The sequence below is a fragment of the Colobus angolensis genome, unplaced genomic scaffold (assembly GCF_000951035.1).
Source record: "Colobus angolensis palliatus isolate OR3802 unplaced genomic scaffold, Cang.pa_1.0 Scaffold111, whole genome shotgun sequence".
NCBI lineage: Eukaryota > Metazoa > Chordata > Mammalia > Primates > Cercopithecidae > Colobus > Colobus angolensis.
The window spans coordinates 9,357,847-9,385,414 of NW_012112142.1; the positions used below are offsets into that span (position 1 = coordinate 9,357,847).

A 27,568-nucleotide genomic window follows, 5' to 3' on the forward strand; every position below is an offset into this window, starting at 1 on the left:
TTTTTCACTTAAATTTTTCTGAAAAACTACAGGGGTGTTTTATAATGCTTTTTAAAATTGAAATTTTTAAGAAAGGCACTAAGCCAAAGATCATTTATGTAATTAAACCCAGATCAGTTTAAACAATCAGCATATATTAAATACTCAAAGGGCAGATTGAGCAATCATCTGAAATGCTTGGATCCAGCAGTTTTTATCATTTTCCAGACTTTAGAATACTTGCATTATACTTATCAGTTCAGCATCCCTAATCCAAAAATCAGAAATGCCCCAATAAGCATTTCCTTTGAGCATTCAAATTTTGGAGCATTTCTGATTTTCGATTTTTTGATTAGGGATGCTCAACCTGTACTCTATGCTTAGGATTTGCTTCTCTCAACTTTATGAAAAAATTAAAATGTAGGCCAGGTGTGGTGTAGGCTCACACCTGTGATCCCAGCACTTTGGAATGTAGGCTCACACCTGTAATCCCAGCACTTTGGGAGGTAGAGGCAAGAGGACTGCCTTAGGTCGGCATTTGAGACGTGACTGGGCAACATAGCAAGGCCCTATCTCTACAAAAACTAAAAAAACTTAGCTGGGCATGGTGGTGCACATCTGTAGTCCTAGCTACTTGGGAAGCTGAGGTGGGAGGATCACTTGGGCCCTGAAGTTTGAGGTTGCAGTGAGCTGTGATCGCACCACTGCACTCCAGCCTGGGTGACAGAGCAAGACCCCGTCTCTTAAAAGGTAGTAAAAATAATTATACTTTATAATAGCCGCCAGCACTTTGTCAGATGTACAATTAAGCAATCTTTCATGCTTTGTTAAATAAAAAAAGAAGACATTTATTCAGTATCATGACCAGACTATTAAAACATTTAGCAATCAACAGCATGGGTACAAAACAAAAAATGCTGCATTGAAACCCTGTGTTGGAATGCTTTACACTTTCCACAGAACAGAGACTAACCTGTTACATAATTACTCACAAATACAGTCATCAAGTTCTGTGATCGTGGTAGCTTTGGTGGCAGCCATGGTGGTGGTGGTGGTGGTGGATATGGTGGCAGTGGAGATTGCTATAATACATATGGTAATGATGGAAGCAATTTTGGAGGTGGTGGAAGCTACAAAGATTTTGGCAATGGCAACAATCAGTCTTCAAATTTTGGACCCATGAAGGGAGGAAACTTTGGAGGCAGAAGCTCTGGCCCCTATGGTGGTAGAGGCCAATACCTTGCCAAACCATGACACCAAGGTGGCTATGGCAGTTCCAGTAGCAGTAGTAGCTGTGGCACTGACAGAAGATTTTACATCACTGCCAGGAAACAAAGCTTAGCAGGAGAGGAAAGCCAGAGGTGACAGGGAAGCGACAGGTTAAAACAGACTTGTGAACTCGGTCAAACACAGTGGCAGGGCCTAGCTGGTTCACGCTTTTTTCAAGTGAGTTTCCCTTCACACAGTTTCCACTTGAGTCCCTAAGCATTCAGGGCTAGCACTACACTTGATTCATTTTGCATTTCCCCTGTGTATCTCCCTCCCAGTTTCTCTTCTTCTTGAAAACATCACTTTTGTGACCTCCGTTTAAGCTTTCTTCAGCCTTACATTTTTTCAATTTCTTCCAAACTGAGGTCATAACTCATACAAATTCTTCCTTTCATGAAAAAGGTAACCATTCCTCACACATGTATTAGACCTTTAACTGTTAAGAATCTAACACAGTATTTAAAAAGTTAATTTTGAGGGGGCACTAAATTCAAATTACAATTTAACACTACGTTTTGCTTGATATTAACAGCAGCAATTCCACATTTCAAGAAATTAAGCAGTATTAGTAACACTGCAGGTATCAATTTTTTTTTTAAATCTTCAATTACATGTGGGCAGATGAAAACAACTACTAATAGAAATTTAAGGGAAAGATATCCAATTAAGGGAAATGTGTCCTAAAGGAAAAAGTGAATAAAAATTGAGAAAAAAATTAAAGAAATGGAAAGACCACTTTACAGATTATAAAAGTTATATTTATTCACGATGCTACATTTATTGCATTCCCTTAGAAAAATGGAGAACTGTTTATGTACCCAATCTGCACATATAAAATTTTATACAAATTATGTGTAGCACATAAAGGCCTCTGGTACAGCTAAAATCCTGACACTATAATTTGGGTATTCCTGCTTTAGGGTCTCCAGTTTATCAAGTCTGTCCATAGAAAACAGAAACTGGAATTACAGTCAGTCTTGCTAACACTTAGAAATTACTTTAAAATACAATAAAATTTTTATTTACCCTAAAACTCAAAATGGGAGGGGATACATTTTGTTACCAATTTCAATGTAACAGTATGACAAATTCACACCTCATTTTGGCTGGCTCTTTCAAAATTAAAAAAAAAAAAAATCACCTTAGTTCTGACATTATCTAAGTTGTGGCTGCTTCAGAAGGTCATATGACAAAATATTTACCAAATAATTAAAAATAATAATAATAATATTCCTTTTACAAAATGGTACAGTAATACCTTAAGGAATCGGAAAATACTAAATGTCTTTGGCTATACAACTAAAAGGCCATTCTTTCCAAAGAATAGGGCGTATTCATTTCAGAATCAACTAAAAAAACAAAGCGTAACAGAAATATGCATAGAATTTAAGTATACTTTGTCTTGCCTTCTTTTCCCATTCTACCCACATAAGCAAGGAGAATGCAATTTATATAATCTTTCCAGATGAGACTCAATAGCACTACAAAGAAAATACCCAAATTTCTGCAAAGGCAAAGTGAATTAAAATAATTATACAACTAAATGAAGACTGAAAGGGACAAATGTTATTTGCAATTTTCTTTTTAACTTGTTTTTAAACCTTACAAGTGTAGAAATTATAGCTAATAAACAAAAAGTCACAATCTTCACAAATGGAACTACAATAGAAAAATAAATCAAATGAAACACTTAGTAATAAATGAAGCCTATTTTATTACTTCAAGTGTTAATGATAAAAAAATTTCAGCACAGCTGTTGCATTTAAAAAAGTGAAACTACATACTATGTTTCTAGCTCAGTAAACAGATGAACCTGATGTCTTTAAATGACATAACAATTGAGCATTGTACAGTACATCTTATGAAGACCCGTAAATTAAACAACTACTGGTTTAAAGTTAGTGATTATGAAACAAAAACATATTCATAGTTTCAGCTTCTTTTTTCTTCCTCGACCGTCAGGTGCTCCATCCATTTTACGTTTCTGTGTCTACAAACAGACAAAAGGATTACTTTTCACAAGACTCATATAAATATGAAATATAAAAAAAAATCACATTATAACACTTTAGTAATAACTACTACTACAAAGTAATAGGTATATGAGATTTTTCTCCCAGGCTATATAAATCTTTCAAAGCAAACTATACAGCCTCCAAATAATCTTACCTACTTATTTTACTTACAGAATAAAAAAGTTTAATGTTAATAATGACATTATGAAAATAATGCACAATTAACAGTAGTAAATCAGCATCAAATAAATGCATGCTTCCCAAAAGAGTAATAAGAAACACCTGAGTTTTTAAAAGGCAGTTACATAAATATGAAATACTATCCAGAGATATTCATTTACTCATGACTTTATAAAGTAACCATTTTTTATTAACTATTATTAAATAACATTTTTTCCCTGAAAGTATTTGCCTTCACGTTGCTAAAACATCACTGAAACAATCAATCAAAGCTTAGAGACTAACAGTAAAAGTCATAATATCACTGCTTTTCCAATGTTTTCTATTCTAAAATTATAACTTGTATTCCCAATGAGATGTGTACACACTTGGCATTTACGAACATACGTTCCCAGATTTTCATGAAGCCCCGTATTAAGGACTACCATATCATCAAGATGTGATTTTTCCCACACAACCCAGTCAAGCTACATTTGTACTTTTTAAGTATTTCAAGGAAGTCCTAGCTACAGCAATCAGACGAGAGAAAGAAATAAAGGACATCTAAATTGGAAACAAAGAAGTCAAACTGCCCTATTTGTAAACGACATAATCTTATATTTCGAAAAACCTAAACACTCCATCAAAAAACTATTAGAACTCAAACAAATTCAGTAACACTGCAGGATACAAAATCAACATACAACAAACAGTAGCATTTCTATGCCAACAGTGAAAAATGTGAAAAATAAAAAGTAGTAACTACACGTGAAATAAAATACCCAGGAATTAATCAAAGAAGCGAAAGATCTCTATGATAAACTACAAAACACTGATGTAAGAAATTGAAGACACAAAAAAATAGATATTCCATGTTCATGGACTGTTAAAATGTCCATACCACCCAAAGCAATCCACAGATTCAATGCAATCCTTATCAAAATACCAATGGCATTCTTCACTAAAATAGAAAAGAAAACCACTAAAATTTATATGGAACCACAAAACACTCAGAAATAGCCAAACCCACCCTAAGCAAAAGGAATAAAACTGGAAGAATCACATTACCTGACTTAACTTATAGTACAGAGCTATAGTAACCAAAACAGCATGGTGCTGGTATAGATCAGTGCAACAGTGGAAAAGAACAGAGAATCCAGAGATAAGTCCATATATCTACAGAGAACTCATTCTTGACAAAGGTACCAAGAACATACACTGGAGAAAGGACAGTCTCTTCAATAAATGGTAATGGGAAAATTGGATACCCACAAACAGAAGAATGAAACTTGACCCCATCCCTAATCATATACGAAAATAAAAACAAAATGTATTAAAGAGTTAACTCCAAGGCCTCAAACTATGAAACTACAAGAAAACATTGGGAAAACTCTCCAGAACACTGGACTGGGCAAAGATTTCTTGAATAATACCCCACAGGCAACCAAAGCAAAAATGGACAAATGGATCACATTAAGTTAAAAAGCTTCTGCACAGCAAAGGAAACAATCAACAAAGTGAAGAGACATCTTCACTTGAGAAAATATCTGCAAACTACCCATTTGTCAAAGGATTAATAACCAGAATATTTAAGAGCTCAAACAACTCTACTGAAAAAAATCCTAACAGTCCAATTTAAAAATAGGCAAAAGATCTGAACATATGTTTATCAAAGGAAGACATACAAATAGCAAACAAGCATATTAAAAGCTATTCAATATCACTGATCATCAGAGAAATGCAAATCAAAACTACAATAAGGTAACATCTCACCCCAGTTAAAATGGCTTTTATCCAAAAGTCAGGCAATAACAAATGCTGACAAGAATGTGAAGAAAAGGGAACCCTCATACACTGTTGGTGGGAATGCAAATCACTATGAAAACAATTTGGACGTTCCTCAAAAAACCACAAATATAGTTACCCTACAATACACTAATCCCACTCCTAGGTATACACCCAAAAAAAAAAATCAGTGTATCAAAGAGATATCTGCACTCCCATGTTTACTGCTTCACAGTAGCCATGATTTGGAAACAACCTAAGTGTCCATCAACAGACAAATGGATAAAGCAAACATGATATGTATACACAACAGAATACTATTCAACCATAAGCAATGAGACCCTATAATTTGCAACAACATGGATGGAACTGGAGTTTATTATGTTAAGTGAAATAAGCAAGGCACAGAAAGACAAACTTGGCATATTCTCACTTATCTGTGGGAGCTAAAAATTATAGTATTTAAACTCATGGAGATAGAGAGTAGAAGGATGGATACCAGAGGCTGAGAAAGGTCGTGGGGGTGGGGGAAAGTGGGGCTGGCTAATGGATATAAATAAATACAAAGAGTGACTTAAGACCTAGTATTTGATAGCACAACAGGGTGACTACAGCAAAAAATAATTTAATTATACATTTTAAAATAACTAAGAGTTAAATTGTAACAGAAGATAAATGCTGGAGGTGATAAATACCCCATTTACCCCGATGTCCTTATTACTTATTGCATACCTGTATCAAAATATCCCACATAACCTATAAATACATATACCTACTCATAACAACTAAAAATAAAAAATTTATACCACTACCTAAATTTGAAAGTGGAAGAATCTCAAATTATGACTTTGGGTTCCCCTTTAAGGGAAAAAAAAGTAAAGGCAATGGATGGGGTGCACAACAGGGACTAATACATCAATGACAGCCAAGCAGTGTTAAATACTTAGAAAGGAGAAATTTACATTATGCACATATTTACATATTCATGAATACTTACTGAAGGCTTTGGTCCTCGTTTCTTTTTCTCTGCCTTCTCCTTTTCTTCTAGTTCCATGTTTTCTCTTTCAATCAAAGTAATTAAGGTATTACATCTCCTCTGGAGCTCCTAAATTATAAACAAACACAGTACATGTACTTTCCATCTACAAGTTTCATGATTTCAATTTTAAAACAAAGTATGTTTTAATAGGATAATAATATAAAACCACTAATACATCCCTAATTTAAAAAAAAACGATTTTCATACACAATTCATGCTATGAAGATTAAAAGCAAGATGTTTGTAAATAATGTTTTTACACCATTCTTTAAAGCCAAACTACTGTGTATTCTTCAAAAATTCTTCCTTCACTTAGGAATTAAAGCAATAAAAATGAACAGCTCATAACATATGCAATACTGCTACTTAGTGTTTATGTCTGGTAAGTACTGTGCTACTTATATCCAAAACTTAAATAGATTAATAGCGTACGTATGTGAGGGTCAAAAACAAGAACTTTAACAGGTGTGTATAATCTTTCCCTTCAAAGTACCACTAGAATCATGGTGGTCAATGAATCACATGGCACGTTTCCCAATTTTGGAAAACCAGCCATGGAAGTCTACGATAGGTTCTACCTCATCTCTCTCTGGCAAACTGGACATACAGTCTCCAGAAAAGATTTAAAGTATAACGTAGAAGTAGCAGATAACCCTGAAAGAAAGAGAAGTCCACCTGCATGGCTGCTGGTTAGCAGCTCCCTTTCTTATAGGGCAAAATTATTTTTTTCTTATACTAGTGATACTACTACACACACAACTACAGTAAAATAATTTTAAGATATTACTCTATAGAATGCACCACACAAGGCTTAGAAATAGAGATAGAAAAATCATTTTTTGTGCATCTTAACATGGAACATGTTAAGAACTAACAGAGTTTTAAGTTATAGTACTGTACTAGGTAAATTAACGTGGCACTGTCTTGTTACAATCACTATAAAATTATTCTTTATTAACTCTATAAATTGTTCCCACTTAAGAAGAAACAAGCTTTCAGCAACTGGATCTTTTCTCTAATTATACATTTACACAGTGTTTTATCTTCAAAGTAGCTTCATGTATTTAAGTTTAGTATATTTCCCAAACCTGGGTATCACAAAATAGTGATGTCTACTGAAATAAAAATTTCAGTGGTCAAACATGAAAATACTGCTTACTATCCACTGTCTTACAAAGTGACATTTTACTTTAACTATAAACAAACACAAAGATGTTTAAACTTTGCTTATCCCAGAATATCCCAAACTTAAGACTACAGAACTTATTAGCATTATCCTCATCTGGCAGAAAACAAGTTGAAGCTCAAAGTTCAATGGTGGTGAAATAAGGAAGAAAAGGAGCAATCCATCAAAGCTAAACTTTTCTGTATTCAAATTTTAGGTTATTAGAAATGGGGCTACTTGGTCAGAAATGGTTAGCCAGACATTGGGAATAAAAACAAAACCTAGCATTAAATCAGTACAAAAATAGTGTTTACTACAATAAGCCATCTTAAAATAATCCATATTCAGCATTCTAGTATGCAGATGCCTGAATGCAAGGACCATTTTTCTTTATAGAAATATGTTCATTTGAAAAACCAAAAAGTCACAACACTCAGAAGTTGAAACTGATACTTCCTCCCACTTAGAACTTGAAAAGCTAGTCTTATCATATAGTGATGTTTAAAGATGTAAGATATTAAAGGATGGGATCAATAAACTTGTAAGTTATCCCTGCTATTAGGTTTTATGATACTAACAATATTGTAACAAAAGTCTACTTCATACATTTTTTTAAGGTCACCTTAAAGAATACCAAAGATGACACTTACTCTGAACTTGGCTACAGTACACAAAAAAGCCCTGAGCACTCACCATTGCAGTTCTGGACTTAAGAAACCAGTCAAATCTGAACTGAGGAGAGTTGCGAATACACTGTCGCAATTCATCATAAACATTTTCTTTGTCAAATCCAAGTTTGTGAAGCATACAAATCAGAAAACGATCTTCTTCTTCAGTATAGTTTTTTCCTTTGTTAGTACCATATGATATTCTCAGCTGATGAAAAGGTGCTTTGTACCGTCCAATCTATGAAAGTCAGATTTTGTATTATATAAAATACAAACGCTATATAATCTGTATTTCAAACGCAGCTTTAGTATAATTAGCTGAAATGTTGTATTTCAAATCAGAATTTTCTATCCAGAGCACCTCAATTGCTTTATATAACCTTTGTCCTGAAAGACCTTTATAGTCTTTATTATCATTATAAAGAGAAATACAGACTAAGACTTTCTGATTCTACTTAGTAAAAAGCTAATCTTAGTGCCTCTGACTCAGATCTATCAGTCTAGCATACAGGTAAATTCTGTTGACAACACCATATTTGAATGCTACTTGAAGAAATTTTAAATTGTGAACCCTTACTTCTTTTCCTTTCATAAAAAGTCACTCTCTAAGTGACTGTATCACTGACTACAACACATTATATAAAAATAACTCTACACATTATATAAAAATAACTCTCAGCTAGGAGTTATTAACTACCCTATTAGTAAGCAAATTACCTTTGTGTCAAGTGCTTTCTTGATGCTTATTCTTCTTTGAATTCTCGCCTCTCCCCTTTCAATCTGTGCCATAATCTTCTCTATGTCCTGGAGCTCATTGCACCTTTCCCAGAACACAGCTGTAAAAATTGGACAAAGTAAACAAATCATGTATATTTTTGTTTCTGTAGTGTAAACAAAAATAGGATCAACTAGATTATTTATCTTCTAATTCTTAAATTTCTGCTATTCTAAGCAGACTCACCACAGCATACCCTCATATATTGACCTGACAATACAACTGACTTCAGGAAACACAACACATAATACTTGAAGTTATGGAGAGAAATTAAGGTAAAAATGCAAGGGCAATTATCCAGTGACTTATTCTGATTTTCTCTGCTGAAGCTAGAGTTAGCTAGGGTTAAAAAATTTTTAAAAAGGAAACCATTACGCTATTTTTGGGAAGGGGACATTTTCTAATTTGTAAAAAATAATGAAGAAGGTACTAACTACGTTGTGACGAAATAAGTTAATCACAACATAATTCAGAGTAAGAAAACAAGAACCTTCCAACAGCTCTTACTAAACTCCAACAGCATGGTTAAAAGAATTACCTGAATATTCAATGACTTCTTCTGGAGTTTTGCCTTCTACTTCTCTTGCTATATTTTCAATATCATCACGACCCCACTTCTCATTAGCCTTGATAAACTGATTAAAATCTCTCTTATTCCAATTGGTAAATCCCTTCACAGGAACAGAAACAAAATATTTAATCACAGCACATTAAACTGGAAAACATGCTATTAAAACTTTGGCAATTCTTCTAAATATTACAATAACAAACTTTCAATTGCTGCTAGTTTATTTATTAAGTTCTTTTAGAGTGGTAACTTTTTGTGTACGTAAATGTACACTTTTGACAACACATTATACATTGCTCAAATACCCAAGCAATTAAATATGAGTGGGAGAGAGTAAGGAACACTGTATGAAAAGGTAACAGTTTCACTGAGCTTTGAAGGATTATTAGCAGTTGGCCAGAAAGAGTGAAAAACATAAAAGGCAAAAATATGAGCAAGTAGAAAAATGGAAGGAAAATAAAGCTTTAAAGGTAAGTCAAAGGCCAGATTCTGAAAGACCTTGATGAACACCAAAGGATGTTTAAAAAACACCAAGCCAAGATTTATAATTGAAAATGGTGACTGGGTAGCAAAGTGGAAAATTCATAGGAAAGATGGGAACATTCAAAGTAAGGTGATAAAAAGGATACCCACTCTACCGAGGCCAGAGTAATAAAATCCGTAGTCTTCTCAACTACCTCAACGTAGTGACAATCAAATGGAGCATTTATCCACATGCCCATAATTGTCTCCAATTATTCCATCTTTAAAAGCACAAACTTACTTATTTGTATGCCCCAACATAACCTAAAACAGTCCTTTACAACAAACTGTTACTAAAGTTTGTACTGATTAAAGGCTATACCTGTGTTAGAAGTTTCTCTTTTTCCTCTAGCTCTTCATCATTAAGGGATTCAGCTTCATCAATTTTAAGCTGTTCTTCTTTTTGTGCCTGTGCTGCATTAGGCAGCTCAGGATTTCGAGGTACCTAAAAGATATTTTCCTATGCCATTAAATCAGTAAATTTTAAAGAGCATGTGATAAACCAACTAACTGACATTTCACAAGTTTCGATTCAACCGGGAAAGAAAATACACTGATACACTGCATTTATGACGTTAAAAACAAACTAGATTGGTCATGAAATCTTATTTTTTCTTTTTAAAGAACAACAGACCCAAGTTTACATATTTCACATATACAACTAGGCTAGGCTAAAGCAATTATTTTTCCTACTAGGTCCAAATTAAATAAATATTTATAACTAATGTTTATACCTTCCATAATTTCTGGATAGGAATGAATAGAAAGGTGGATAATTTCAATTACCTTGTACCCAATAGTTTTTCTGTAAAACAGAATTTCTTTTTCCAGTAATTCAAATAAACGTGGAGGAAAGAACTGGAAATCCTGAACGTTGGGTTGTTTTGGAGGTCGAGGAGCCTAAAGAAAAATAAAAATAAGCGTTATCCATAAAAAAGAAATTTTGTTTTAAATGTATTCTTAGTCTTCAGAAACCATGACAGCCAATTCTGCAAGCAACTGAGTAATATCTTTCAATAAAACTGAATTGATATCTTAATTTTAAATGCACAGATTCAAAATTAATTTTTTTAAAATGTTAACTAAAAACAGAAAGGAGTACACTCCAAAGAAATACAAAATGTAGGCCAGAGGTGGTGGCTCACGCCTGTAATCCCAACACTTTAGGAGGCCAAGGCAAGCAGATCACGAGGTCAAGAGATCAAGACCATCCTGGCCAACACGGTGAAACCCCATAGCTACTAAAACTACAAAAATTAGCCAGGGGTGGTGGTGGGCGCCTGTAATCCCAGCTACTCGAGAGGCTGAGGCAGGAGAATTGCTTGAACCTGGGAGGTGGAGGTTGCAGTGAGTTGAGATTGCACCACTGTACTCCTGGTAACAGAGCAAGACTCTGTCTCAAAAAAAAAAAAAAAAGACAAAATGTAATTATCAATCTTTTTGCAAGAATATAAGAAAAAAATTACATTTTCAAAAATTTTGGATATTTTTATGCTATGTCAGTCAACTCACCTTGGGTGCTTTAGGTTCACTAACACGAAGAGCTTCCCTGAAATATGCATCCACGGCATAGTTGGCTTTTCTTTCTCGTTTAGGTGGTTCAATCCATTCTGTGAATGCAATCTAGAACATGGGAAACAACTCAGATCACAGACTTTTATTCCACAGTAACAAATCATCAAGAAGGATGTTTGTAAATGGAAAGATATTCACAAAATCCTAGGCTATAAGCTCTATGAGGGTGGGGAATATGATACTTTGCTCAATATTATGTATATAATTAACACATGAGACAGTGTCCAGTCAACAGTGTAAGCATTCAGTATTTCTTGCTTAAAGGAACAACTGTTAAATGAGGGAGAAATGCTACTGAATGTTTTGTATAAATCTAAACTAGGAGAAAAGTGTAGACACAAATTAGCCTAGAAAAAATTCTGAAGATACAGACCTAAATGTTAACAAGAAAAACATTGGGTAGAATTATTTTTTTCTTGTACTCTATGGGTATTTTTCAATTTATCTCTATATTACCAAGTATTACTTATGAAGTTAAGGAAATTTTCCCTTTATTACCAGCCACTTCTGCTGTTTAAAATAAAATGAATCAGGTTACCATCCCACATTACTATTCATCTCATACAAGAATATATTTCACTGTAAACACAAACTTCATTACAAACACTTTAAAAATAGTTCAGAGCTTCCCAACTGAAAAACCGGCATTAAATTTTACATAATGATGAAAATATTCAGATGTGAATAAGCAAAAATGACTGCTGTTTTAAGCAAAATTACAAGACATTACAGTAACACTTAAAATTCCAGGTTTCCAGTAAAATAAAGCTTTCATGTAACCCAAACCTATTTCTAAATTACCTTTTGTTTTTCTCTATAGTCTTCTCCTTCGAAGTTATAAACACTCGACTCTGTATCCATTGTAAAGTTTCTAAGTGAGCTTTCGCCCATCTTGGAGAGCTTTTCATTCATCTCTGCAGTCTAGAGAACAAAACAATCAACTTCTTAGATTCACAACAAAGAAAGCATGAAACCTGCAGTCAAAATAAATTAACTTCAGGTACATAAAAGCTTTTTTGTTAGGGAAATACAATTATTTATCATCAATGTAACAAATATTTCCTGTTTCTGGTCGAAAACATTCTATATTAAAAGCATTATTTAATCTACATCTCACCTTCTTTGCACCTCTTTCTAAAATACCATCAATATCTTCATCAGTGATCTCACTTTCCTTTGAAGCAAACACATGTGTTGCCCCATGTCTAATCATTTGAAGCATTTCATCTTTCCCAATTTTGTTCAGATTCTGATCCACCAGCCTCCCTGAAAAAAGATTGCATTGTATAATGTTAACTGAACAGACTTTATTTTACTGGAAACTTGAAATTTTAAATGTAAGGTTTAATGCCTTATAATTCTGTCTCAAATGTCAATCATTTCTGTTTACTGTTTATTCGCATCTGATAATTTTCATTTTTGCACTAAATTTAACGCCAAATTTTCAGTTGGTAAGCTACAAAACATTCCTAAAGCTGATGTATTATATAATGAACCCTACACAGTATACTGTGTCAATGAAATATAATCTTTTGTGAAAGCTGCATATGACGAAGTTTTCAAAAACCTACAAGTTTCAACAGATGGAAGCATTATATACACAAGTTTCTGATGAGCAGAAAGGTGTTATTACTAATACTCCCCAAATCAGCTTTTTCTCCTTAGAAAAGTGAAAAATCCTTCACACAGGCCAAACTTTACACAGAACTGAAATACGTAACATCAGTTTCTTTTTAAAGAAAACTTCCAGAAGAACTGAAACTCCTAAAAATTTATTTTATTCGTTTATTTCTTTGAGACGCAGTCTTGCTCTGTTGCTTAGGCTGGAGTGCAATGACAGGACCATAGTCACTGCAGCCTTCAACTCCCTGCTCAAGCCATCCTCCTATCTCAGCTTCCCAAGTAGCTAGGACTAAACGCATGCACTACCACACCTGGTGAGAAAATGTATCTGGATCATCGAAGAAACTCACCATTAATAAATTACTAAAGATTTTCAGTTGGCAGGAATTTGGACAACCTTGTAATTTGTGTTTTCAAAAATACAGATTAAAAAAAAAAAAAAACCGAGAAAGACTTGTTTTCACTCACCTCAAGAGTCACTCACATACATCTAAACAAAGCTTTGATTTTTATACGCCAACCAACTTGTAATTAAGTGGAACAAGATCCAAGTTTTCAACAACTTCTTTAAATACTTGTATCATGGTTTGGAGCCCATAACAGAATATACAACCAAACATCTGTGACGTTGAAAGCGAGGCAATATCCAGAAAGTACGTTTCTTTGGATTGGATGCTGCCATTGCTACCAAAATGGTCTCATGCTTATACAAGCTACTTCCAAGTTGGGCAGACAGGGAACCTTCAAATGTAAAGTGCTTGTGTACTCTCGTTTTCAATTATGTCCCTCAAATAAAAAACAGTAACACAGAGGTATGTACTTAAGCCTTGCTGTTTGACTAACATGTCTACAAATGGCACAAGAAAGCTATTAGCCTGAAGGTTTGCTCCAAAAATTGCCACAGTAAATATGAAGTAAAGAACCTCAAGATTTCTAAATTTATGAATCAATTAAGGTTTTTTAATCTTTAAAAAAAAAAAGTGTTTCGGACAGGCACGGTGGCTCACACCGGTAATCTAGCACTTTGGGAGGCCGAGGTGGGGGGATCACCTGAGGTCAGGAGTTTGAGACCAGCCTGGCCAACAAAGTGAAACCCTGTCTCTACTAAAAATACCAAAAAATTAGCCAGGCACCACTGGTGGTGGGCATCTGTAAACCCAGCTACTCAGGAGGCTGAGGCAGGAGAACTGCTTGAACCCGGGAAGTGGAGGTTGCAGTGAGCCAAGATCGTGCCATTGCACTCCGGCCTGAGCAACGAGCAAAACTCCATCTCAAAAAAAAAAGTGTTTCATGGATGAAAATAACAGAGAACAAGAAGCACATGGCAGGTGTTTTTCAAAACACATAGATGTGTGCAGAAAAATAAAACATTAGCCATTATATCACCCATGAGATAACCTCATGGGTTGGCAGCCTCGAGAAGCCCCCAAAGACCTTTCTAATTAAATACTTAATAGTTAACAAAGTTCTTGAACCCCCCGAGTCACTTCCCAGCTGTATGTACAATGAACAAGTAATTTAACCTCTCAAAAGCCTTTACCTCTGATGCTAACATCTCAAGCTGGCATGAAGACTAAAGGAGAAAATGAAATGTTCACACTGCCTGGCACAAAGTAAACACTTTATTAACGGAAACAATTTGTAAAAATAAGCAATAACTTATTGTCTTTAGGTACGCAGACAAATGGCAAACACTATGAATAGCATTAGGGATACCAAAGACATGTAAAATACTCTCTTACATGCAAATAAGTAACTGACAAAATCAAGATACCTACATAATCAGTAAACAATGTAACAATATGCCTTTCAGCTTTACAGACAGTAAATATATGCCCACAATGCAGTTACAAAGGAAACTAATGCACATTTGAAGTTATTAAGTTTCCCACCCCTTTTCTTGAATTTTGTATTTCCCATCATCAACTTTACAGTAAGTTTCACGAAAACATAAATTATGTCATCCTTAAAAGCTGATCTGGAATGAGAACTTAAGTTTCCTTCAATCGATTCAAAATAAAATCCCACTCTCACCCCCTACTCCTACTTATACCTTGTTTACTTCATCTGCCCTCCCAACTAAATTGTAAACTCTTTGAAAGTAAGAATACTTGAATGTTCCATTTACCACTGAATTCTCAACACCAAGAACAGTGCCTAGCATCTGGTGGGTACTCAATAAGTTGCAGACAAGAAAAAAGAATAAAATCAGGCTCTTTGATTTTTATTTCTTCAGTATTACCCACAGTAATCCAGAGTAATTAGTACATATAAATCATTAACTACCACACTGAATAACAGATATCTTATATATATTATCCCCTTTAATCCTTCAAAATCCTTAAGTGTATTTTTATCCCCACTTAACAGATGAGGAAATGGGTTCATGTAACGAGAGAGAACTGCTAACTGGCAGAGTCATTATTCAAAACTCAATTGTCCTGAGCCCAAATAAATCTTCTTAAGGACAAAACTAAAGTTTACCGTATTTGCAATACAAGTCATCTCTACTGGCTGCAAGCTTGACTCAATGGATGCTTACTAACAAGAATCTTCTAAGACGATGTTCAAACAAAAACAGGTTGTGTGAATCCAACTTGGTAAAGTTTTAAAGTTCCATGGCTTACCTTGTTGAATGACTATTGAATCCAGTCTGAGTTTCATCTCAGCACGTTCTACTATTCTTTCTTCTACAGTGTTATCAGTTATAAAGCGGAACACCCTGACTGTCTTGGTCTGTCCAATTCTATGTGCTCGGTCCTAAATAAATTACCATGTTATTTTGAATTGAGTTTAAAAGTCACATAAGTAACACTGAAATGGGTACAATGAGAAACAAAATTAAAATATTCTGAAGTATAAAACTTCTAAAACTTTGTAATAACAATGAATCTGTAAGGAATCAGATGAATTCTGCTAGGTTACAGAGATACAACACACACAATGTCTCGAAACAATATATAAAATTGTAATTTTTAAGTCTGATGAGAAAAAATTTTAAGTCTTTTTCCCTAGGTTTAAATTCAAAATGTTTTTCTATCTAAATCAAACCCAAATTGTTACTGCTATCAGGCAAAAAAGTGACATGAAACAATGAACTTAGCAAACAACATAAAAATTCTAATCTTTAAATATTACCCAATTAACTACATACAAGTAGTCAAACTAGTCTGAATAGGAATTTCTGTTTCACTTTTGCTAACTACATTCCTAAAAAACTCCCTTATTTCTAATAATTGGTCAATTTTCCCCAGTCAACCTTAGTAAGAGCACAAGATGAAAGTGATTAATGGGCTGGGCACAGTAGCTCACTCCTGTTATGCCAGCACTTTCGGAGGCTGAGGTGGGGGAATTACCTGAAGGTGAGGAATTCAAGACCAGCCTGACCAACATGGTGAAACCCCATCTCTAAGAAAAATACAAAATTAGCCAGGCGTGGTGGTGCACACCTGTAATCTCAGCTACTTGGGAGGCTGAGGCAGGAGAATAGTGTGAATCCGGGAGGCGGACCTTGTGCTCCAGCCTGGGCAACAGAGTGAGACTCCGTCTCAAAAAAAAAAGGAAGTGACTAATTACAGTTGGGTTTATAGTCACCAGTATCATGGGTCAGGCCAATCTGCAGTATCAATTCTCTCAATCTAAAAATAATCTTCCTGATCCGACTAGTACTTTCACACAGGTGTATCTTTTAAATATCTAAAGTGGCAGACAGGCTAGTTGCTCATCAAACCCAATTCTCTTTCATCCTGTGATACAACTACAATATTATTTACCAATTCCCTTGCAGGCAGTTATGCTACATGATTTGAGTTCTGTCCAACTGTCTGATCAAGAGGGTGGAGAGACAAGGAGGCTCTTTCAAGGTCTGATCCATAAATTTCCTGGGAAATCTCCAACTCTATCCTTTCCCCCTCTGCCAATAGGATGCAGAGGACATAGCAGAGGACTCCAGGGTCCTAAGATATGGCAGATCTCTGAGATGGGAATACCCTTATATTTAGATGGAACATCAACTCTATATACTCTCACTGAACCACTGGATTGGAGAAAAATAAAATTCTATCGGGTTAAGTCACTGATATTTGTAGAATTAGCTCACCCTAACTAATTCATCTACTAAGCACAGAACATATTTATTTGTTATCTCTTACCATAGCCTGAAGATCTACTTGGGGATTCCAATCAGAATCATACAAAATTACTACATCAGCAGTCGCAAGATTGATGCCAAGACCACCAGCACGCGTGCTTAACATGAAAACAAACTTTGTGCTGTTTGGTTCATTGTATGCATTGATGGAGTCCTATGGATAAAATAAAATTATTGTCAAAACATTTATGATTCTTTTTTATCTCCCTCCCCAAATTTTACTCACTTGTCTCTCATCATGGGGCGTCTGACCATCCAACCTGCAGTACTCATAATTTCTCCACATGCAATAATCTTCCAAAATGTCCAATACCCTTGTCATTTGACTGAAGATTAATACTCGTGAACCTGTTAGTGAATATATTAATATATTCAAAAGTAGAAAAATTTAAGGGTAACCAAAAGTAAGACTAACCAATTATCTTTAATTCCAAAGTTACCTACTTGGTTACAAGGGGGCAAAAAAATCTACACATTATTATCCAAGTCAGTCGTTTCCCACTTTTTTCTCACCATGGCACAAATAAAAAGGGGTAACATTTGTACAGAAAAGCATATTTGCCTCTGGTCTGGAAGGCTTTCCCATCTCAAAGGGTAAGATAATCATTATCTTGTTACCCCACATGTTTAAAAATAAACTACTCCACAACTCCTCTTCAATGCGTATGACTCCCCAAACCCCCAACACACACCTAATACTCCAGGTTTCAACCTGGTTCTGAAGACCCATTCCAGATCAAAGGACCGTAATATGTGCCTCATATATCTACAATCACTATCCTTCACTTATCTGATGTGATTCAAACTATCTGACTGCCTTCCACTTCTTTAGGCAGCTACATAATAATTTCAGTAGAATGCATCAAGACAAAGGATCATTTTGAAAAGTAATGATTATGAAATGATCCCGTCTTAGAAGCGGAGGCTGACAATCTGCTGTTGTCACACATTCCTGCACCTCAAATGCATAAGAATTTTTTTTTTTTTTTGAGATGGAGTCTCGCTCTGACACCCAGGCTGGAGTGCAGTGGTGCCATCTCAGTTCTGCCTCCCAGGTTCAAGTGATTCATCTGCCTCAGCCTCCCAAATAACTGGGACTACAGGTGCATGCCACCATGCCCAGCTAAATTTTTTGTATTTTTGGTAGAGATGGAGTTTCACCATGTTGACCAGGCTGGTTTTGAACTCCTGACCTTAAATGATCTGCCCACCTCAGCCTTCCAAAAAGTACTGCAACATGAGAACATTTAATAGTCTCCATTTTCCCTGCCGAGTTTAATATACTTTACAATAATATCTGAATATTCCCACCAAGTTCCTGCCACTCCTCCCCACCAATTCAATTCCTTTAATTACTTTGCTTTCAAGGAAAGCATTTTTTAAAAATCTATCTCTACAAAAAGCTGTAAAAAGGAAAAAGTAAACCCATTCACTGACAACTCTTACAATATGCTTTTGATAGTATCATAGAGGAGATTCATCTACTGGTACAACTGTCATTCTTATTAAAATACAGAGAGAAACACAAACTTGAATCTGTACACTTAATACTGTATCAGTGATATTTCTTATCTTTAAGAGAGAGATAATTTATGAAATGCTACAGTATCTGACGTTTGCTTCAAATAATCTGGGAGGAGGAGAAGTATAGTAGACTAAAAACATTTTTTATTAGTTAAAATTGGAAGCTGGCTTCTAAGTTCTTTCTACATTCGTGTAATTTAAATATACCCAAACACACACCACAGACATACCCCTTTTCATATAAAAAGTCAACATACTATAAATAAAAATGTTTCAGGTCCATGTACATAATACCTAATTAAACTAAACCCCACATAAATAATTAAAAAACAGTATCATGAACACACTACCACTGTCTAACAATGGATCTGGGAACCATGTGTGGGAGGGAGGTGCAATCTTCACATTTTATGACAGAAAGCTGTAATTTCTAGGAAAGTATATATAAAGTGTAAACTCTTCCCAAAATCAAGGGAGTATGGTTGCTCTAACTATTGCTTACCTTCTAAGAGACTTAAGGCCTAAAATCAGGAGTAGGGGTTAGAGCTCAGATAATGAATAGGTTTTTTGAATATTCTACACTTCAACTTTGGAAAGCATCAGAGCAGTCATTTCAAAGTATAGTGCTCCTTTGTTTTAACATGAGCATTTTAAAACAGTTTTGATAATTTGATACGGGTAACAGATACCTTGTTCTTTTAACTTAGGGAGCAGCTTGTCTAAAACCACCATTTTGCCACTGTTGGTTACTAGATGCATGTCTGTTGTATAAGGTGGACCAGGTTCCGCTCCATCAAAGAGATATGGATGATTACAGCACTTTCTCAACTGCATCAGGATGTTCAATAACCTCATTTTGTCCATCTTGCCTGCTGAATTGAGTATATCTATATCCTTCATTAATATCCGAGTATACCTATTCAAAGAAGAAAAATATTTTTAGAGCTTAAACGTTTCTTGATCAACCCCTGCCACTTTACATATTTAACCCCCTTCCCCACCTGAACCCCCAAATATCTGTAAGAAACTACTCATCAACTTCTAGGGATGGTTAGGAACTTAACATCTGTAACCTCTTTCTTTTTGCTTCCATTTTTCTTTATTGTACATAGCGTTACAATGTTCACACTTATGCCCTGGGCCTTGAGGATATTATTTTAAAAGTACAAAAACAGTTCCCTTGGGTAGAATTAAAACAAAGCAGTAAGATATTATATTTTTAAGTAATAAAGCAAAACTTTAAAAAAGTTTTAAACATAATTTTAGTTTGTAGTTTTTTGCAACAGAAAGTGCCACTACTCGATTTTTATATACCCCATAGCTAGTGTAGCATTTAGGTAAGAACCCTAACATCTGAGAAGACAAGATGGTAAGGCATGATGATGAGAACAATATGAATACAACGTGATTTAAACATACATATAAATACATAGGGGGAGGGAGATACGCCTGTGAGGTAGGTCTGTGAAGCTACAGCCATAATCTAAGGCCAGATTATAAAAAGCCTTGAATGTATACTAAGAATTTAGACATTGTTATGAAAGAATGAATAATTTGTCTAAGCACTAAAGTTTTAGAGCCTTGGATCCTTTGAACAAAATAAGTAGCCTAAGCTATCTATGCTTAAACAACAAGGCAGACCTTTCCATCTCAATTCTGATATAAAGTTCACTCAAATGTTTAAAAAATATTTGTCTTCTCTTAGCACTGACTCATCTTAGTTCTGTTTTACAGTCGTCCAAGCTACGCCTAGTATCTGCTACTCTTTCAAATGTTTTGAGGACATTTAGGACCAACCACCTTCTACAGATAACCTCCTACCCAGATAACATGCTCAGTTCTCTATATGATATTAAGTTCTTTAACCAAACAACTCTAGTCTCTTGCAAATACTTTTCAAAATTTAAGTATGCACTTAAATATACATGAAATATAATGAGACCAGTAAAGAAAAGGGTAAATTTATCCCCCCTCTTTGAACACTACACTTACATAACAGTCTCTTCTTCTGCAGCCACTTTACACTGCTGACCCAGTATTTATGAACTACTAAGTGAACCGTGTATTTCCCACACTGTGCTATCAGTTTCCTTTTAAAAAAACCCAAATAGATGGCTTCATATGAAACCCATTTATTTAAATCCCAATTTTAATTTTGGATTTATAAGCCTTCCATCCTGATTCTGTCATCTAGTAGGTTCAAAATTTTCTATAACGAACTTAATGAACAAGCCCTCTACTACATGACGAGAAAACTCTTTTCAGGTTGAGTTCAATCCAGCAAACTGCAATTCCATGAAAACACAAATTAGGAAAACAAAATACAAATGAAATTTAGGGAAGAATCAATAGTGCTATCAAGTATATCTGAGAACACATACCATTCCCTTTGCATTTTGCTGAGGCCCACATAGATTTTTACTTCCTTCTTTGGAGGCAAACTCTTTTCAACATCAGCCTTAATTCGACGAAGCAGGAATGGACGCAAAACCTTAAAAAGGACAAAAATAAATAGGTAATACCAATATTACACATAAGGTCATATTTCAGCATCTTAGAATTGTATATAAAATATATGAAAAAGAAATTTCTCTTCATGAGTATCAAGTGATTTCTTAGGATTTCTCCCTGCAAATATAGTCATATCTCAGTATCTATGGGAGACGAGTTCCCGTCCCCTTCCCTTTGAATATCAAAATCCACAAATGCTCGAGTCCATTATATAAAATGTAGTATCTGCATATAACCTACAAACATCCTTCCATATACTTTAAATCATCTCTAGATTACTTGTAATAACAGTTAATAGAATGTAAATGCTATGTAAATACTTGTTACACTATACTGTTTCGGGAATAATGACAAGGAAAAGGTCAGTATATTTAACACAGATGGAACCATCCATTTTATTTTTGTCTGTTTTGGGGGCAAATATTTCCAATCCACAGTTGATTAAATCTATGGATGTGGAACCTATGGATATGAAGGGCTAACTGTATATAATTTATTACTACTGGGTTCCTGAAGGGTAATAATACAAGATCATTACTTATTCAATACAGGCATACCTCAGAGATATTGTAGACTCAGTTCCAGACTACCTCAATAAAGCAAGTCACATTTCCCAGTGCATCTAAGAGTTACATTTACACTATTAAGTGTGCAATAGCATCATGTCTTTTAAAAAGTACATACCTTAGTTTAAAAATACATTATTACTTTAAAAATGTGATACATCATTTAAAGCAATACATTATTGCTTTAAAAACAGAGTAAACACAAGCCTTGGGAAAATGGTGTTGATAGACTTCCTTGACACACGATTGCCACAAACCATCTATTTGTTTTGAAAAGTAAATTTTTCTTAAAAATACAGTATCTGTGAGGCACTGCAAAGCATAATGAGATGTGCCTGTATACATAATGAGTATGTACTTGTTATACTACCATAAAATACTAAAAACAATAGTAAATTTTTAAAATGATGTTTTCAACAATTTGCTACCTTTCAGGTCTAAAACTAGTTACTTGCATGCAGACTGTCTAACATTGCTTAAGAATGGGCAAGGGTCTCATTAAGATCTCTTTTATGGTTGGTCTTTAAACTTACTGTCCTAACTTACAGAAGGAATATACAAGTATACACTTCAATAAATCATGAGTGTACAGTTCTAGAAATTTTATTCAAGTACTGTAAAAGTACCCATGTTATTACCTAAATAGAACACTCTAGAAATCATTTTTGTGTCCCTTCCAGTCACTATCCCCTCTTCTCCTTCCCAAGGGTAAGCAATATTCTTACTTTTAGACACCATAAATTAATTTCACCTATCATTTTCAACTTTATATACATGGACTCACTCAATAAGCACCTATTTATATCTGGTTTCTTTTATTAAACAATGAGACATTTCCACGTTATATGTTATATGTAATCCACGAAAATGAGTAGTTCACTCATTTTCATAAAACAGTAAGTTTTAAAATTAACTATACAACTAAAAATACCCTTTTTTGTACCTCTGTTCTATCTACACTGGTTTTTAAAAACAGTGACTATATCACAAAACAAATTAGACATCACTGGGGAAAATATCATCAACACCTCTCTAATATCACCATGTAGAAAAGCTAGTTTAGCCCTAGTCGACAGGCGCCAGCAACTGCCAGATGTGTAAGTGAAGACCTTTAGCTCCAACTGGTTCTCTTCTAGCATTGTCCAGCTAAATAAATCTAACTGGATAAACCTAAGTGTAACCCACAAAGAAATCACCCGGTCAACCCATAAATTCTAGCGTTGTTAATAAACTATTAAGTGTTTTGGGGGTGGGGGAAATAAGGGAGTCTTATTTACCCCTAAAGGGGGGTTAAGGTGTTTTTGGGGGGTGGAGGGAATAAGGGGTTCTTTTGCAGCATTAGATCAAGTAAGAGTTATCTCATTCCTAAGCATATCCATACTGACTTCTAAACCTTCCTTTCATTATGAGACCACAGGTGCTACTCTAGAAACTTCAAAGTAAAGAGCAGGAGAAAATAGAGAGGTAGCTACAAGACCTCTTTTCCTTGACTTCATAAGCATTTTCAAAATGCCCTGTGAATAAAAGTTTCCAAATCTGGTTGATTCTGCTCTGTGGGTTGTTCATTTGCTTTACCTAGATGTACCTAGGTATTTACTACAGGAAAGCCAAGAGCAGAGGAATAAGGGGAAAAAAAAAATGCATGAAAAAATCCACGTTCTTCTGCCTCCTTTTCTACTCCCAAGATTACACATACACTCCACAATCCTTGGTCTAAGTAAATACGAAGAGAGTGCTCAGACGCATGAATGCCATCTGAATTGAAATAAAGGTAGCTAGGAAATTACTACCTTCAAATATTTAACAAAACTCTCAGTATTTAAGAATTTTAAAGTACTTTATAATGAAATATTTGAACAATCATGAACTTAAATTTTTTTCCCTGCTCAAATATCCACTCTAACTAGGCATTGTGCCAGGTATATAAAGACAAATAAATATGTGCTTCCTGCCTTTGTGCTTACAATCCAGTATGGAAAACACTTGTGAATCATCTCAATATCCTCTGCAAAGTCCTATAATGTTAGGGTGCTCAGACTGTTAAAGATGGAATACACAGATGGCTAGGCCAGCCTCAGCCTGGCTGGTTCAGTGGAGGTGATGTAACTGAGTCTTGGACTAGGCATTAGCAAAGAGACCAGGAAAAAGGATTCTAGATGTAGCAAAAATGATAAGCAAAAATAGATTCGAATTACCACAATGTTTAGAGAAAACTGACAGTGGGGTCAGCAATCTATCATATTAAAGCTCAATATAAGAAGTAGTAAAACAGATGCCAAAGAATGTTAAAAAGGTTAGGTCATGGAGGGGCACAATTTTGTTCCCCAGGGGACATCTGCAATGTCGAGAAATTTTTGGTTGTCACAACTGGAGGAATGTCACTACTGCCATCTAGTGAGTAGAAGTGTCAGGGATGCTATTAAACATACAACACCACACAGGACAATCACGTTCTCCCCTCTCTGCTTACCCCTCTCAAAGATATACCCAGACCAAAACGTCAAAGGAGGCTGAAAATTCCTGAGTTAGGTCATTAAGGGCTTCATATGACATTCTTACAAGCTTCTGCTTTAACCTGCTGTCCAGGGTATTTTAATCTGGAGTCTGTTAGAGAAGTTTCTCTACCTACCAACTTTTACCTGAGAACCGTCCCAGGAAGCTGTATGTAAAAACAAACCTATACAGCAAAGCAAAAACATACCAACTCTGCTCATTATGCAAGGCAGTTGCTTACACACAATGTCACTAGATTTAAGAAAAAAGAGGGATCTTTAGCCCTTTCAAAAGTGAACTTGTTAGATTCTTCTATGGAATGTTAATTGAACTAAGCTTTAAAAACTTATCTATAAGGCCAGGCGTGGTGGCTCATGCCTGTAATCCCAACACTTTGGGAGGCCAAGGCAGGCAAGTTGATAACTTGAGTTCAGAAGTTCGAGACTAGCCTGGGCAACATGGTGAAACACTGTCTCTGCAAAAAATACAAAAAGTAGCTGGGCATGGTGGCGAGTGTCTGTAATCCCAGCTACTCTAGATACTGAGTGGGGAGAGACTGCTTCAGCCTGGGAGGCAGAGATTTCAGTGAGCCAAGATCAAACAACAACAAAAAATTCTCTATATTAATTATTATGCAATTCTTCTTTCCCCCACTGTACTTTGTATAACTGTAAGAGATTACTTTTTCCCTTAAGTCAGGATTCCACTCAAGGTTCTAACACTGAAACAACCACACATCATCCCCTACACTGATTGTTTAAGATGTAACAGTTAAGTGTCAGAATTCAAGCAGATCTGATGCTTAAGCCATTGTGCTTTTTATTGGTAGGAAAATAATCTACTAATTTAAACCTTTATCCTTTTTCCCATCAGAAATATGCTTTAACACTACTCCAAAATACTTACCATATGAAGCCTCTCAACTAGTTTTTGATCCCCAAGGCAGTTGTTCGTATCAAACCAGGAATCAAAGTCCTAGATTAAAAAAAAAAAAAAATACTCAGATCAGAGATAATATTAATAAATACCCTATAATACCAGATATAGAAATGATTTCTAGAATTAGTAATTTTAATTGTAACCCACAAAAAAAAACCACTTAGTCCAATCCCATTTTTCATGTGTCATTGTTATCAACAAATTTTAAAACAAGTAGATCAGAAATCACATTACCTTCTAAATATTCTTCTCAAAAACATCAAAATAACAAGTTTCACAGTAAAAAGAAAACTTGGAAAGCAAGTTCTATAGAATTAGAAAATTAATATTCTTTTTTTTTTTTTTTTTGAGACGGAGTCTCGCTCTGTCGCCCAGGCTGGAGTGCAGTAGCGCATCTCAGCTCACTGCAAGCTCCGCCTCCCAGGTTTACGCCATTCTCCTGCCTCAGCCTCCCGAGCAGCTGGGACTACAGGCGCCCGCCACTTCGCCCAGCTAGTTTTTTGTATTTTTTTTTAGTAGAGACGGGGTTTCACGGTGTTAGCCAGGATGGTCTCGATCTCCTGACCTCGTGATCCGCCCGTCTCGGCCTCCCAAAGTGCTGGGATTACAGGCTTGAGCCACCGCGCCCGGCCAAATTAATATTCTTGAAAAATATCTTTCAATTTTCATAAAAGCTTGAAAATTAAAACATTTTATAGTTTGTTCTCTAAGACCATTCAGACTTCTCAAATACGAGTTTACAGAACAATGTCAATTTTAATCAAACTTACTAAATGAAATTGAAATTACCAGCATTTCATTAATATTTGGTTAGGATACAAGGACAGTTTCCCTAACCTCATCTCTTGAAAATATGTATTATATACGTGCTTTGTTTTTGAGTAAACATAATCTTAGAATTCACTGCTTTAACTAAAGTAAATGAAAGTGTCAATGTAGTGAGAAAAAAGGAATTATCTCAAGAACATCAAAATACGTAAAATCGAAACTAAAACTGCTTTTCGAGATCGATTAAATATCTTTTTACAGCACAAAATCACTATTCTTTCCAAATAATCTTCAACAGAAAAAAACAAAATTAATACCTTTTTATAACTTAACTGTACAAAAATATACTAACGTGGAGCTCTTCAAATCCCTCCAATACACACAAGATGCCAGCTATGTAAACAAAGATTCAAAAATAAACGCTGGTCCAACAAAAAAAAACCCTGCAATTTCTAATAGCACAAACTCTTGACATAGCTATTATATTACTATTAACAGTTCAAATAGCTAATTAACCATTGCTATCATTTCTATGACTACAAATAATCCGTAAAGATTAGGTTCTATTTGTTTGTTAGACTATAATAAAAGAAAAGCCAGACAGATTTCACTAAATTTGACAGTCACCCTTGGGACTTAAAACATAAGCAATGTGAGGTATACAAATCACTTCAGGAATACCTTGAGCAGCACCTTAAAACCATAACCAGTCAACCTAGAGCCACTGAAACAAAATCAGGCCAACATGACTTACCAAACAGAAGTGACACTTTATGCCATTTCAGATAGAGAAAATAATGATTTAAAGTAGACTGAGGCCTGGCGTGGTGGCTCACACCTATAATCCCAGCACTTCGGGAGGCCGAGACAGGCAGATCACTTGAGGGCAGGAGCTTGAGACTAACCTGGACAACATGGCAAAACCTCATCCCTACAAAAAATACAAAAAGTAGCCAGGCGTGGTGACACACACCTGTAATCTCAGCTATTGGGAAGGCTGAGGCACAAGAATCACCTGAATTCCGGGGGTGGAGGTTGCAGTGAGCCAAGATCGCACCACTGCACTTCAGTCTGTATGACAGAGTGAGATTATGTCTCAAAAAAACATAAAAGAATAATAATAATGAAGTAAGATTGAAACCAAAGGCACAAAACTAAATTCCCATTATACAGAGACAACCTAGGAGATAATACCAGGCTAACTATGTAAATGAAAGCATAAAAAATTAATACTACTCTCAAGCCATGCTAAGACAGGCCACTTTCATTACAAAAATATATAGCATTAAGCTAAATATTATTATTACCAGAAAGCATCAGGAAATACTTACATCCGCTGAATTAAACACATCTGGCAACAGAAAGTTAAGAAGTGACCACAGCTCATGCAAGTTGTTCTGAAGAGGTGTTCCAGTCAATAATAGTCTATTTGTAGTCTTGAATTCCCTCACTATTTCTGACAACTGAAAGAAAAG

At 35.2% G+C, this 27,568-nt stretch overlaps 1 protein-coding gene and 1 pseudogene across 1 annotated transcript in view; both read right to left on the reverse strand.

The window, feature by feature from the left end:
• Positions 1-1,020, reverse strand: part of LOC105522761 — a 5,077-nt pseudogene extending 4,057 nt beyond the window's left edge.
• Positions 1,021-1,984: 964 nt separating this feature from the next.
• The window catches only part of SMARCA5 (SWI/SNF related, matrix associated, actin dependent regulator of chromatin, subfamily a, member 5), a 41,667-nt gene continuing 16,083 nt past the window's right edge, over positions 1,985-27,568 (reverse strand). Inside the window, exons 8-24 of the mRNA XM_011957158.1 lie at positions 27,425-27,556; positions 25,293-25,361; positions 21,198-21,307; positions 19,506-19,732; positions 17,519-17,640; positions 17,294-17,446; positions 15,770-15,902; positions 12,637-12,785; positions 12,321-12,440; positions 11,457-11,567; positions 10,731-10,844; positions 10,267-10,389; positions 9,393-9,525; positions 8,797-8,915; positions 8,105-8,317; positions 6,205-6,312; positions 1,985-3,238 (exon numbers count right to left, since the gene is read on the reverse strand). Coding sequence (XP_011812548.1) covers positions 3,173-3,238; positions 6,205-6,312; positions 8,105-8,317; positions 8,797-8,915; positions 9,393-9,525; positions 10,267-10,389; positions 10,731-10,844; positions 11,457-11,567; positions 12,321-12,440; positions 12,637-12,785; positions 15,770-15,902; positions 17,294-17,446; positions 17,519-17,640; positions 19,506-19,732; positions 21,198-21,307; positions 25,293-25,361; positions 27,425-27,556 — 2,202 coding nt within the window. The 3' untranslated portion in view covers positions 1,985-3,172. The remainder of the gene's footprint in view (positions 3,239-6,204; positions 6,313-8,104; positions 8,318-8,796; positions 8,916-9,392; positions 9,526-10,266; positions 10,390-10,730; positions 10,845-11,456; positions 11,568-12,320; positions 12,441-12,636; positions 12,786-15,769; positions 15,903-17,293; positions 17,447-17,518; positions 17,641-19,505; positions 19,733-21,197; positions 21,308-25,292; positions 25,362-27,424; positions 27,557-27,568) is intronic.